This window comes from Filicampus tigris, chromosome 14 (assembly GCF_054856515.1).
Source record: "Filicampus tigris isolate MCC_2025a chromosome 14, RoL_Ftig_1.0, whole genome shotgun sequence".
NCBI classification, from domain to species: Eukaryota; Metazoa; Chordata; class Actinopteri; order Syngnathiformes; family Syngnathidae; genus Filicampus; species Filicampus tigris.
Genome location: NC_141230.1, coordinates 15,983,058 through 15,995,088, shown reverse-complemented (window position 1 = coordinate 15,995,088; position 12,031 = coordinate 15,983,058). Strand labels below are relative to the sequence as shown.

General features: G+C 40.8%; 2 protein-coding genes across 2 annotated transcripts; one reads left to right on the top strand and one right to left on the bottom strand.

Annotated features, from left to right (window-relative positions):
- Positions 1-740: 740 nt before the first annotated feature.
- Positions 741-5,577, bottom strand: LOC147136539 (tubulin alpha chain). Its single transcript, XM_086051398.1, has 4 exons — positions 5,445-5,577; positions 2,319-2,541; positions 1,970-2,118; positions 741-1,823 (listed from the first exon to the last, which is right to left on the bottom strand). The coding sequence occupies exons 1-4, from the start codon at positions 5,445-5,447 to the stop codon at positions 849-851; spliced, it is 1,350 nt and encodes a 449-aa protein (XP_085907524.1). The 5' UTR covers positions 5,448-5,577; the 3' UTR covers positions 741-848.
- A 1,806-nt stretch (positions 5,578-7,383) lies between these two features.
- On the top strand, positions 7,384-11,395 carry LOC147136538 (tubulin alpha chain-like). Its single transcript, XM_086051601.1, has 4 exons — positions 7,384-8,878; positions 8,952-9,174; positions 9,259-9,407; positions 9,897-11,395. Exons 1-4 carry the CDS (start codon positions 8,876-8,878, stop codon positions 10,869-10,871), a joined length of 1,350 nt encoding a protein of 449 aa, XP_085907727.1. The 5' UTR covers positions 7,384-8,875; the 3' UTR covers positions 10,872-11,395.
- The last annotated feature ends 636 nt before the right edge of the window (positions 11,396-12,031 follow it).

Sequence of the window (12,031 nt, the reverse complement as noted above, 5' to 3'; positions counted from 1 at the left end):
TTATTGCTCATTCAAAATTCAGATTAATACGAAATCAAAGGCATTAGATGACCAATGTGTTTTTTTATATCTAAATCAAGACAAGCAGATTTGTCATTCAGGATGTTCTAGCAAATATGCCTGTTAATTTCCATAAATGTGCATAAACATTTTCTCAACGTTGTTTTCAGTTAACTTATTTGCTTTTATCCTACTTTTATTGTTACCAAAAGGCAAAATGTTAAACTTTACTGTTAAGAGTCTTGAAGTTAGGCTTTATTGTAATTAATAGCACTTGTTAACTTCCTGTCCAAAACGTGCTTGCAGCAGCACCAACTGACGTTGAGGCCAAAGAAATATCGCATTGGTCGTGGTTTTAACAATATGGTCGTGCAATGCAAATCGGTTTAGGGCCGTTTATCTTAACTATTCACGGCCTCCGCGCGGCCTATGCACCCAAATAGGGTTTTGAGTTTTTCCTTGCCCGTTTGGGGGTGGTTAGATGATGGGATGTTGTCTTTTTCAACTGTGGGCCTGTGAAGCTCTTTGTAACCCTTGTGATTTAAGCCGCTAGAAAAATAAACTTGACTGGACTTGACTTTAAATTAATTTAAATTAACCCAAATACACTTTCAGCTGTTAAAGTTATGTAATTGCTATGTCTGATTGGAGCAAAAGAGCTTTCAATGTTTCCGGAATTGTAATGCTGAAGAAGGTTTATGGCATACACAGTCCAACCAAATAATAGACAACAGACAAAACATTGTTTAAATATTTAATGGGTAGAAAATGTTTTTAGACCCAATAATGAATCACTGTTGGCACATATACTTTGCATTGCTAACTATTCAATAAATTGCCAAATGTGTCTAGTATTCTTCTCCTTCCTCATCGTCTTCATAGGAGTCAATTCCAACCTCTTCATAATCTTTCTCCAGGGCAGCCATATCCTCTCTGGCCTCTGAGAACTCTCCTTCCTCCATTCCTTCACCTACATACCAGTGGACAAAGGCCCTCTTGGCATACATGAGGTCAAACTTGTGATCCAGGCGGGCCCAAGCCTCAGCGATGGCTGTTGTGTTGCTCAGCATACACACAGCCCTCTGCACTTTGGCCAGATCTCCTCCAGGAACCACTGTTGGAGGCTGGTAGTTGATGCCCACTTTGAAACCAGTGGGACACCAGTCCACAAACTGGATGGTGCGTTTGGTCTTGATGGCAGCGATGGCAACATTAACATCTTTGGGCACTACATCGCCACGATATAGCAGACAGCAGGCCATGTATTTACCGTGACGTGGATCACACTTGACCATCTGGTTAGCTGGCTCAAAGCAGGCATTGGTGATTTCGGCCACAGAAAGCTGCTCATGATAAGCCTTTTCAGCAGAAATGACGGGAGCATATGTGGCCAGAGGGAAGTGAATACGAGGGTAGGGCACCAAGTTGGTCTGGAACTCCGTCAGGTCAACATTCAGGGCGCCGTCAAAGCGAAGAGAGGCTGTGATGGATGACACTATCTGACTAATAAGGCGGTTGAGGTTGGTGTAAGAAGGACGTTCAATGTCGAGGTTCCTGCGACAGATGTCATAGATGGCTTCATTGTCCACCATGAAGGCACAATCGGAGTGCTCCAGGGTGGTGTGAGTGGTCAGAATGGAGTTGTAAGGCTCTACCACTGCTGTAGAAACTTGAGGGGCTGGGTAGATTGCAAACTCAAGTTTTGATTTCTTCCCATAATCAACAGAAAGTCGCTCCATGAGGAGGGAGGTGAAACCAGAGCCGGTGCCGCCACCAAAGGAGTGGAAGACCAAAAAGCCTTGGAGACCAGTGCACTGGTCAGACTGCAGATACAAACACAACATTTGTATAGTTTTAATTTCAGGAAGATTTCAGGCTATGCTCCACAAGCCTAATATAGCCATTTTTCTGAATGATATTACTCGTCAATACTGCTGTGATGAAATGGATAAGAAGAAATGACTCCCACCAATTTGCGGATCCTGTCGAGAACAGCATCAATTATTTCTCTGCCGATGGTGTAGTGTCCACGGGCATAGTTGTTGGCCGCATCTTCTTTTCCTGTGATCAGCTGCTCGGGGTGAAAGAGTTGGCGATATGTACCTGTACGCACTTCGTCTAGAAATGTGAAAGACAAAAAAAAGCAATTGAAGAGAATAACTACTTTTCAAACCAGTCAGTATAGATATTTTGTAGTATTTTGTTTAAGGTTCTTTATTGACAACAAACCAACTGATCGCACAAAACTAATGTTTTGTATAATTGTATTAACTGAAATGCAAAATGCTTCATTTCATAATGCGTCTTTTAGCACTGACCAACAACTGTGGGTTCCAGGTCAACGAAGACTGCCCTTGGGACATATTTTCCAGACCCGGTCTCGCTGAAGAAGGTGGTGAAGGAGTCATCATGGCCCCCTATGGACTTTTGGCTGGGCATCTGGCCGTCTGGCTGAATGCCATGTTCCAAACAGTACAGCTCCCAACAGGTGTTGCCCATTTGGACACCAGCCTGGCCAACGTGGACAGAGATGCATTCGCGCTTGAAGAGAAAAAGAAGAAGAGGAAAGAGGACATAAGGATGAAGTTTGTTGTCTAGAAAGTATAAACCAGACTTGGCAAGATATATGAAAGCAGTGAACGGGTTCCTTATTATTTCAAGCTTGATATCCCAGCAAGTGAACACTTTTCAGTTTGTTTTGAGTAATTGGGGATGAGGCAAAGTATTTAGTCCATCATTACAATGCAAATTGATGAATGCACCCTATTGCAAATTGCTCTTCGATAACTGAGTGGAGTGATCTTTAAAATGTATCAAACAAAAAATTGTTTACCATTACGGTATTTACCAGAGGTGGGCATTTTACTTTTAAATATTGAAATGCTTCCTTGTACTTGTGAAAATTAAAATAAATTACCCATTACAATAGAAGAATGTTTTTTTTTCCTTTAATTCGTCTTCCTCTTCTTCTGTCATTTAGCAGTTGGCAACTTTTGGTGCATTGCTGCCACTTTCTGAAATGGAGTGTGGGGGGTAGCAAAATACTGTTTCACAACCTCCTAACCCCACTCTTTCCACAAATAAAAATAGAGATGTAAAACTTAACTCACAAGAACTTCTCTGTAAAACTATCTTTGTACTCAAAGCAACTTTATTCATTCTTACTGTTCTTAGTCATCCTGAGGAACTCATGATTCTCTCTTTGTTGCATACCGCCACCTGCTGTACATATACAGTCAATGTAGTGTGGGTCGTGTTTCCGTCTCTCTTCAGTAAATCGGGCGTCCGTCAGTAATGGACTGGAGGAACGTTCAGACTTGACCAGGTTAATGGTGATTACACAGATGAACAAAAATCCACTTCCTTCTGTGCTTAGTCTGTCTTTTTTTTTTGTTTTGTTTTGTTTCCAGTCTATCATCTTACGTCAGCAAAACGGGCCAGGCCCGGTCCGTCGGTCAGATGTCATGCCCACCTCTGGTATGTACAGTCAACAAAACAGGGAAGAGCTCATTTGCATTTCCTTTATTGCATCAAAGTTGTCAGTTGACTGACCTGTTTAGTGACAATAATTCACAGCACACGCTCAGATAAAACTTCCTCGTGCTAGTCACCATCTTGTTGGACTAGATTAGCAGGAGAAACACCTTCATCGCTTAACCCTAACAACGTGGCTAATGCTAATGTAATTGTTAAAACGTGACCTTTAACCCTAGAAAATGGAAACTTTCTATGGGTAGTTGAGATGAGAAATTTTAGAAGTAATAAGTTGCAAATTGGATTCGGAATCAAGTAATTGAAAGTAAAAAAGTGTATTATAAATTACCGGTTATTTTTAAAGCACTGGTTTATTAGTGAATAGAACATTGCGCAACAAATGTTGAATACAATTTTGTACACAGTATTTTTTTGCTCCCTGACATGTTAAAGGAAGTAAGTATATGCAAATTTGGTAGCATGTGTAGCATACAGGAAGATTTGCATTAATTCTGATTGTTTTAAATCCGCTTTGTTGCCAATAACTTATTTTGTAAATTTCTCCTTTATTCCTGGAAAATTCTAGAAAGGTTTCACACTTTTACCATTGTAAAGTGTTATAAAGGCTTCAGGGTGGTAAGACCTGTATATATAGCACTCATTTATTTTGACAACACACAATAAATATATTCTGATGAGATGCAGCATGTAAACCAAATATAATATTGTATTTTCTCTCTCTCGCTCTCTTTCTCTCGCTCAAGTTTCCCCTTCTCACTGAGGTCAATGACATTGTGCGAGTATGGAAACGACAGTGGCCAATCTCAACTTCTATCATTTCATAGTGTGTTTGAGCTCATTAAATCCACGTTGGGATCAGTTCAACTCTCCAGTGTCCTCTTTAGTGAGCACAGCTAATGTGACATCATCTCAATTTCCAGGTATGCAGGTCAGTGCACAGCAGCTATTTTAGGGTGCTCATTTTGAGAGATGACACCCAGTAGCAATGTGGGAGTGAATGTTTGCGTAAACACTGACAGGCAGCCACAGAAATAATCCCTGTCAGTTATAAAAAAAAAAAAAGGTCACAGTCAGGAAAAAAAAGAAAAGTGCAATAAAGATTTTTACATTTAATTGACATTCTTAAGTACTTTACAATCAATATTGTTCTTGACCCTATTGTGTCACTCAGCTTCGTTTCAATAGTGTTTATGTTTGATTTTTTTTTTTTCTCTTTTCTATTTTAATGCTAAAGGCTCTATTTTAGCAGGGTGGGTACCCTGCTGTTCAATGATTTTATCAGCATTCGTAGCATTGCTGACAAGCTGTGTTTGTACTGCACTGTGCAAACAAGTCTGTGTGCAGTGTTTTTCCGCACAAATAAGACTAACTGCGTTATAACTTCACCATGAACTGCAATGCATAACCTTCTTCCAAAATGCATAACTTTCTTCCAAAATGTAATTTCAAACTTTCCTCTCTATAGGTACAGAATTACTGTACTGTAATTGCTTTGTCTCAACCTGATCTGACTTGTTGCCGCCTGCCTGTTTTACGACACACCTACATTTCTGGCTGTCGTGTACTCTGTCACACACCAAGTCACCAAAACCAAAGTTATGAATGTAATGTTAACAAAAACTGCTGCTCTAAACTGCGATCAAGCAATACAAATTCATACAAGACAGCTCCACTGTATTCTAAAGTTGTATTTGTCACTCGTTTCATTTCATTTTGACTGTCACTCAGTGTCTTACAGAAATCCTTTGAGAATTAAAAACAGGCCACGTTCAACGTAACTTTGACAGCTTGTGTCAGAAATAGATCATTGTCCTAGTGATTGGCAGAAAAGCTGATCTGAATTTGGCTGCTGACCTGAATGAGCAGGTGATGATAGTCTAAACCTCTACTGGGTGAGAAATAAACAGCAGGTTTGACAAAAGCAATATGCAGTAAGAAAACATACTTACCATTATGCCTGCTAAATTGAGGGTCCTCTCCACAATCTGGGTTTGACTTGAATTTCTATGGTGCCTCTCACAGCAGTCCTCAATGTGGTCTGAGTGAGTTTAACTGCCAGATGCACAGAGACTACAAGCTATATTCAACTTTAAACCACTCCCACCTGTCTCCTTGACAGGAACTGTGAGTATGCAGGCGGCTTGCATGGCCACGACCATATTTCTTCACACAGTAAACTGATCTTGCAGTAGAAGTGGAAACTTCCAACTACTGACAAGCAAAGACCTCCAACGTTCATGAAGTGTTTGCGCATAATGGAATTTGCATGAATTCAGTTGCTTTGAGTGCATTATGAGTCATGGTCGACTTGTGCGACTAAGTATGACAGGTGAGATACGTGCTCAGTTCATGAAACATACAGGTATTTGACCTCTTCATATGTCATCCAAAACACTTGAAATAAATGCAAATATTGTCAGTCGAAACGACAGCAGATGTTACCTGCCAGGAGACCAAATACTTGCCACGGTTTATCTACTCAAACGTTTGAACAAGGGGAAGAGTAACAAGTTCAACCGGTAATTGGCTCATTTCAGTGTACGTATGAACTGGCAATTAAATTTCCAACTGTGCAAAAGAAGCGACTTTGATTGAATGTTTTTTTTCTTTTTAGACAGTTCAATAAATTGCGATTACATATAACAGTATACATACTGTAGTCCCATTATGTTAAACTCTTTGTATGATGCTTAAGGAAATATTTTTAACCCCAGAAAAGTACTGCAATACATTATAATCCTTTTTGCAAAATGTATTACCTTGTAGTTGTTATAAGGATAAATTAGTTATAATACTTGATATGAAAACTACCTTTCTTTCATATTTCAGTATTAGACTACCTTTCTTTGTTGATTTGTTGGGGGGGAGCCATTGTTATTCTTACTCAAAGTTTATTTAGTCCTACATTTAACCAACAGTTGTTCCTTGTCCTACTGTACGCAGGGCTACCCAATGTGACTACAGCAATACTGTACAAAAGAGATGTTCATTTTACTCTATTCAAATGCTAAAAGTTTTCATCTGGATGGGAGAAGCAACCTGCAAATTAAGTGTAACCTCTAAGGTCCAACACAATTCATTCCAGCACATTGGTTGAATTCCGTTCTGTGTGGATTTGGAAACAAATATCCCCATTGAATATTTTAGATTCGTTCATTTTTTTGCCCACCCGAGCAATATTCATTCTATGATTTAAACAATGTTATTGTCCTATACAAGTGTATGAATAAGTCAACCTACATTGCCATTAATATAAAACATAGAGCGGATTATATTGTGTCACAGATGTGCTCCACACCACCCACTTTTAATTCACATACAAGTATAAAAAAAAGAATGTATTAAAAAAAACTGAAACATTCTCTAGGCACCCCTGTCTAACTTATTTGTATGTGCTATTCTCATGTTCTTTTCTCATACCTTAAAGGCCAAGACAAACAAAACACACTGTAGTCAATCTTGAACGGAGGTCTCGTGATGAACAGATTTGTTCGAATTGTTCGTCTTCCAAAAGACACGTCACTATAAACCTGGAAATGCAGCGGTTGTCTTTAGGGCCCTGCAACCACTAGGGGGACCCCAAAAGCAAGCAACGGTTATCTGATCCCAGAAGAACGATCCATCCTGATCACAGACTTTGTACATTTTCGATTGACAACAAAAACAGCTGCTAAGAGTTGAATGTATGAGCTGATCGGGGCATTTTCCAAAGCTTTTCTTGATAATAACTAAAATGGTGGTCTCGTAATTTTTTTCCATTTTCCTGCACGTTGACAGCAGTTTTACAGTTTCAGATGTCCTTACAGTTATTGGCCGCCAGAGAGCAGAGTTACTGCACTAATACCCCTTTGTGGCACAGCACACGTGACAACCTAACGGAAGAGGTCTCTCCAAGAAAAAAAAAAACAACAACACAACCGAACAATTTGTTCGATTATCAAACGCCCTTCCATTTGAAAAACTTACTACTGCATTCACATTCATTTAATGCGCTCATCTATTGAATCTTTAAACACAGTCGGTCTTAACTTGATGTGGAGAATTTGGGCGTTGGCAGTTGAGTACGTACTCAAATAACAGAAGTGGGTCATGCCTTTGTGCTTTCGTTTGATCATCCAATAAGGAGTGTTATTCTTGACTAAAGACTTGTTTGTATCCTAGGTCCGTACGACCTAAATATTTCTCACAAATCTGTTGTGAGTTAAAAAAAAAAAACGCCTATCCGTTGTTGGATGCCTCTTGACTGAAAAAGCAGTTTGTCTTGTTTGAAATACTCCTGATGTTAGTTGAGTCCTCTGCCTCGCAGTTATGCGCCGCGTCAACAGTTTCATTTATCTCAGTCAGCTGAACAGGCAGTGACTGCAGTGGGAGCCAAATAAAACCCAGAATGACAGGATGTGTTTTTTTCAATCATGCAAAAAAGACAACAACTTTAAAATGAAAACCACTTCGTGAAATCCTGACAGCAATGAATATAATGGAGACTTTGGTAACTATAATTTTAGACCACCTCTAGTGCATATTACTGGACTAGATTCATGCTGACATTTGTGTTTACACAACTAAGCCCCACTGGGGCAGTTGCAGTGTGCCATTCAGTAGTATCCATATGAGGTGAATCACATCAAAGCTATTAAGTTTCTTTTCCTTCCCAAAGGGATGAACAAACAATTGGGAGTAATAAACCACCTTGAATACTCTGCATTGTAATGCAGTGTGCAATTCTTTCCAACTGGCTAGAACAGTGTGGGAAAGCCTTTTGCTTGTTAACCAATGCAATGTTAACAAATACAAAACAAATGATATTCTTGTGTAATTTATTTCACAATTGCCTCTGCCAGAAAGTTGTTTCCGTCACTGTTTATTGTTTTGTGTGTAACAGCATTATGTAAATAAGAAGCCTGAAATTCACTAAGTTGTAACTAGGACTCAATTTATGTTCCATGTGAACATTCTGCAAATTAATGATACACCCATTTCTTGTCATGATGTGTGACTTCATCTTATCATCTCCTGTTATGCAACTGCAGAAATCTTACGGACTAGAACAGACCTGAAGGTCAAACCTCTGAAACTAGCTGTGTGAAACTGTTAGATTCTCATTCTCTCACCTCAAAAATAATAGATGCAACAACACACTCCAATTTCCATACACACCTACACAAAATCCAAACAAAGCCTTGGGTGGTGACATCCTTCTGCATTGTGTTGTCTGTTGAGCGGATGAACGTATCATTGTCCCATCAGCAGGTTCTCTGATTACAGCTCATATCAAATCACTGCTCACCTCAAAGTGCAGGTATATAAAGTCTAGCAGCACTAGTGTAGTAGAACTACATGTTCTTACTAACACCTGAACGTTGGAAAAGAGGGATCAACAATGGTAAGATCGGAAAACATCAATATTAAGTACCGGTATGTGTGTATTTGAAACACATTGCTTTCTCTTTTCACAGCGTGAATGCATCTCCATCCATGTGGGCCAAGCTGGGGCTCAGATTGGCAATGCCTGTTGGGAGCTGTACTGTCTGGAACACGGCATTCAGCCAGACGGCCAGATGCCGTCTGATAAAACAGTCGGTGGTGGAGATGACTCCTTCAACACCTTTTTTAGTGAAACAGGTTCAGGAAAACATGTCCCAAGAGCCATCTTTGTGGACCTGGAGCCCACTGTCATTGGTCAGAGATTAAGTGGATAGTCCTGAAGAGAACATTTCGAAGTCATTGTGAAAACATGAAGTTCTGTTTTGTTTTTGTGTCCAGATGAAGTGCGTACAGGTACCTACCGTCATCTGTTCCATCCAGAGCAGTTAATCACAGGGAAGGAAGATGCTGCCAACAACTACGCCCGTGGTCACTACACCATTGGCAAGGAAATCATTGATATTGTTCTGGATAGGACTCGCAAACTGGTGAGACCCATTAACACAATTTAATCCAACAAAGAGCTCTAAAATTAATTCGTTCTTCATGGGCGAAACATAAGATTCGTACATCTACCTCATGTTATTCCCATGCTTGCTTAAGGTTTTCTTTGGTTAAAAAACAATAGACACGCTCGGTTAAATGATGACTTTAAATTACCCTTTAATGCGATCGGATATCTATTCGAGCCCTTTATTGACTGGTGTACCCTGCCTGTCGTCAGCTGGAATAGGCATCAGATGGATGGATGGATGGATACAATACGATCCAATACAACTTTATTTATGTACATTTTATATACATTATATATATGTGATACATTTATATACATTGAATGGAAGGTCATTCCAGAGGGAAGAACCAAAAACAGAAAAGGCTTGATCGCCTCTGAAGCTCCGCTTGGTTATTATTATTATAATAATAATAATAATTATTATTATTATTATTCATCTTCCTGTGTAATGTTACATTTTCAGGCTGATCAATGCACTGGCTTGCAAGGATTTCTCATCTTTCATTCCTTTGGTGGAGGCACTGGCTCTGGTTTCACCTCCCTCCTCATGGAGAGACTGTCGGTTGATTATGGAAAAAAGTCCAAGCTTGAATTTGCAATCTACCCAGCCCCTCAGGTGTCCACAGCAGTGGTAGAGCCCTACAATTCCATTCTGACCACCCACACCACCCTGGAGCATTCCGACTGCGCCTTCATGGTGGATAATGAAGCCATCTATGACATTTGTCGTCGGAACCTCGACATTGAAAGGCCAACCTACACTAACCTGAACAGGCTGATTGGCCAAATAGTGTCTTCGATCACAGCTTCGCTTCGCTTTGACGGCGCCCTGAATGTTGACCTGACGGAGTTCCAGACCAACTTGGTGCCCTACCCTCGTATCCACTTCCCTCTGGCTACATATGCCCCAGTCATCTCTGCGGAGAAGGCCTACCATGAACAACTGTCTGTGGCTGACATCACAAACACCTGCTTTGAGCCAGCCAACCAGATGGTCAAGTGCGATCCTCGTCACGGTAAATACATGGCCTGCTGTCTGCTGTATCGTGGCGATGTAGTGCCTAAAGATGTCAACTCCGCTATTGCTGCCATCAAAACCAAACGCAGCATCCAGTTTGTGGACTGGTGTCCCACTGGTTTCAAAGTGGGCATCAACTACCAGCCTCCAACAGTGGTTCCTGGAGGGGATCTGGCCAAGGTGCAGCGGGCTGTGTGCATGCTGAGCAACACAACAGCCATCGCTGAGGCCTGGGCCCGCCTGGATCACAAGTTTGATCTCATGTATGCCAAGAGGGCCTTTGTGCACTGGTATGTAGGAGAAGGAATGGAGGAAGGAGAGTTCTCAGAGGCCAGAGAGGATATGGCAGCCCTGGAGAAAGATTATGAAGAAGTGGGTGCGGACAACATAGGGGAGGAGGATGAAGGAGAGGAGTATTGACTCAGACACAAGAAGAAACACCATTGAAGTGGTTTAGTTTAGTTTTTCATCAGTTAGCCCTGAAGGTCATGCCTATCCGATGACCGTGTATTAATATAATGAAGATTTCTTGGTTGGAACCTCCACAGAGATCCTTTCTTTATGCAGTGTCTGACTCTCTTTTGTTCACCACCCCCACACTTATTCGCGTGCATGTGGAATGTAAGTTATGAAAAAGGCTCCAATGTCAGTTTCTATATACCGTTCACCAGTGTTAGTAAGAGGAAAAACTGACTGACTGACTGATTGTGTGTTTTTTTTTTTTGTGTAGTTCATAGTCAGATACAACTCAAACTGAATTCCACAAATCGTATCCTCTAGCACACACACTGTGACAAGGAAATGGTTAAACAACTTTGAGTGAATGAAAAGCTAAACTAGATGTTTCTGGCTCATTCTTATTTAATTCACACATGCGTGACACGGGTGTGAATATATTGTTAATAATCACATATCTTTGTGCATTAAAAATTATGTGATTACAATGAACCTGTGCAGTTTGCTCTATCATTTGATTTTTTTCAGCTTAAAAGATAAACATGGCGGCACGTTGGTCGACTGGTTAGCACTTCCGCCTCACAGTTCAGAGGTCGTGGGTTCGATTCCGGCCCCGGGCTCCCTGTGTGGAGTTTGCATGTTCTCCCTGTGCCTGCGTGGGTTTTCTCCGGGTACTCCGGTTTCCACCCACATTCCAAAAACATGCATGGTAGGTGAATTGATCACTCTAAATTGCCCCTAGGTGTGATTGTTGTGATTGTGAGTGTGGTTGTTTGTTTGTCTCTGTGTGCCCTGCGATTGGCTGGCAACCAGGTCAGGGTGTACCCCACCCACTGCCCGATGACAGCTGGGATAGGCTCCAGCACGCCCGCGACCCTTTGAGGGTAAGCGGTTAGCATGATGGATGGGTGGAAGATAAACATTGGTGACTGTATTATTACTGAAAATGGTTTTGTTTACTGCACTCACCCACCTTGTTAAGCAGTAACATACATGAGGGGATGAAGAATTAGCAAAGAATATGAATATGAGTGCCATCAGCCATCCAAATGACTCAAATAAAGTAAAAAAATAAAATAAAATAAAACAATGTTTCCCTCTCCTCTTACAACCAAATGCCATTG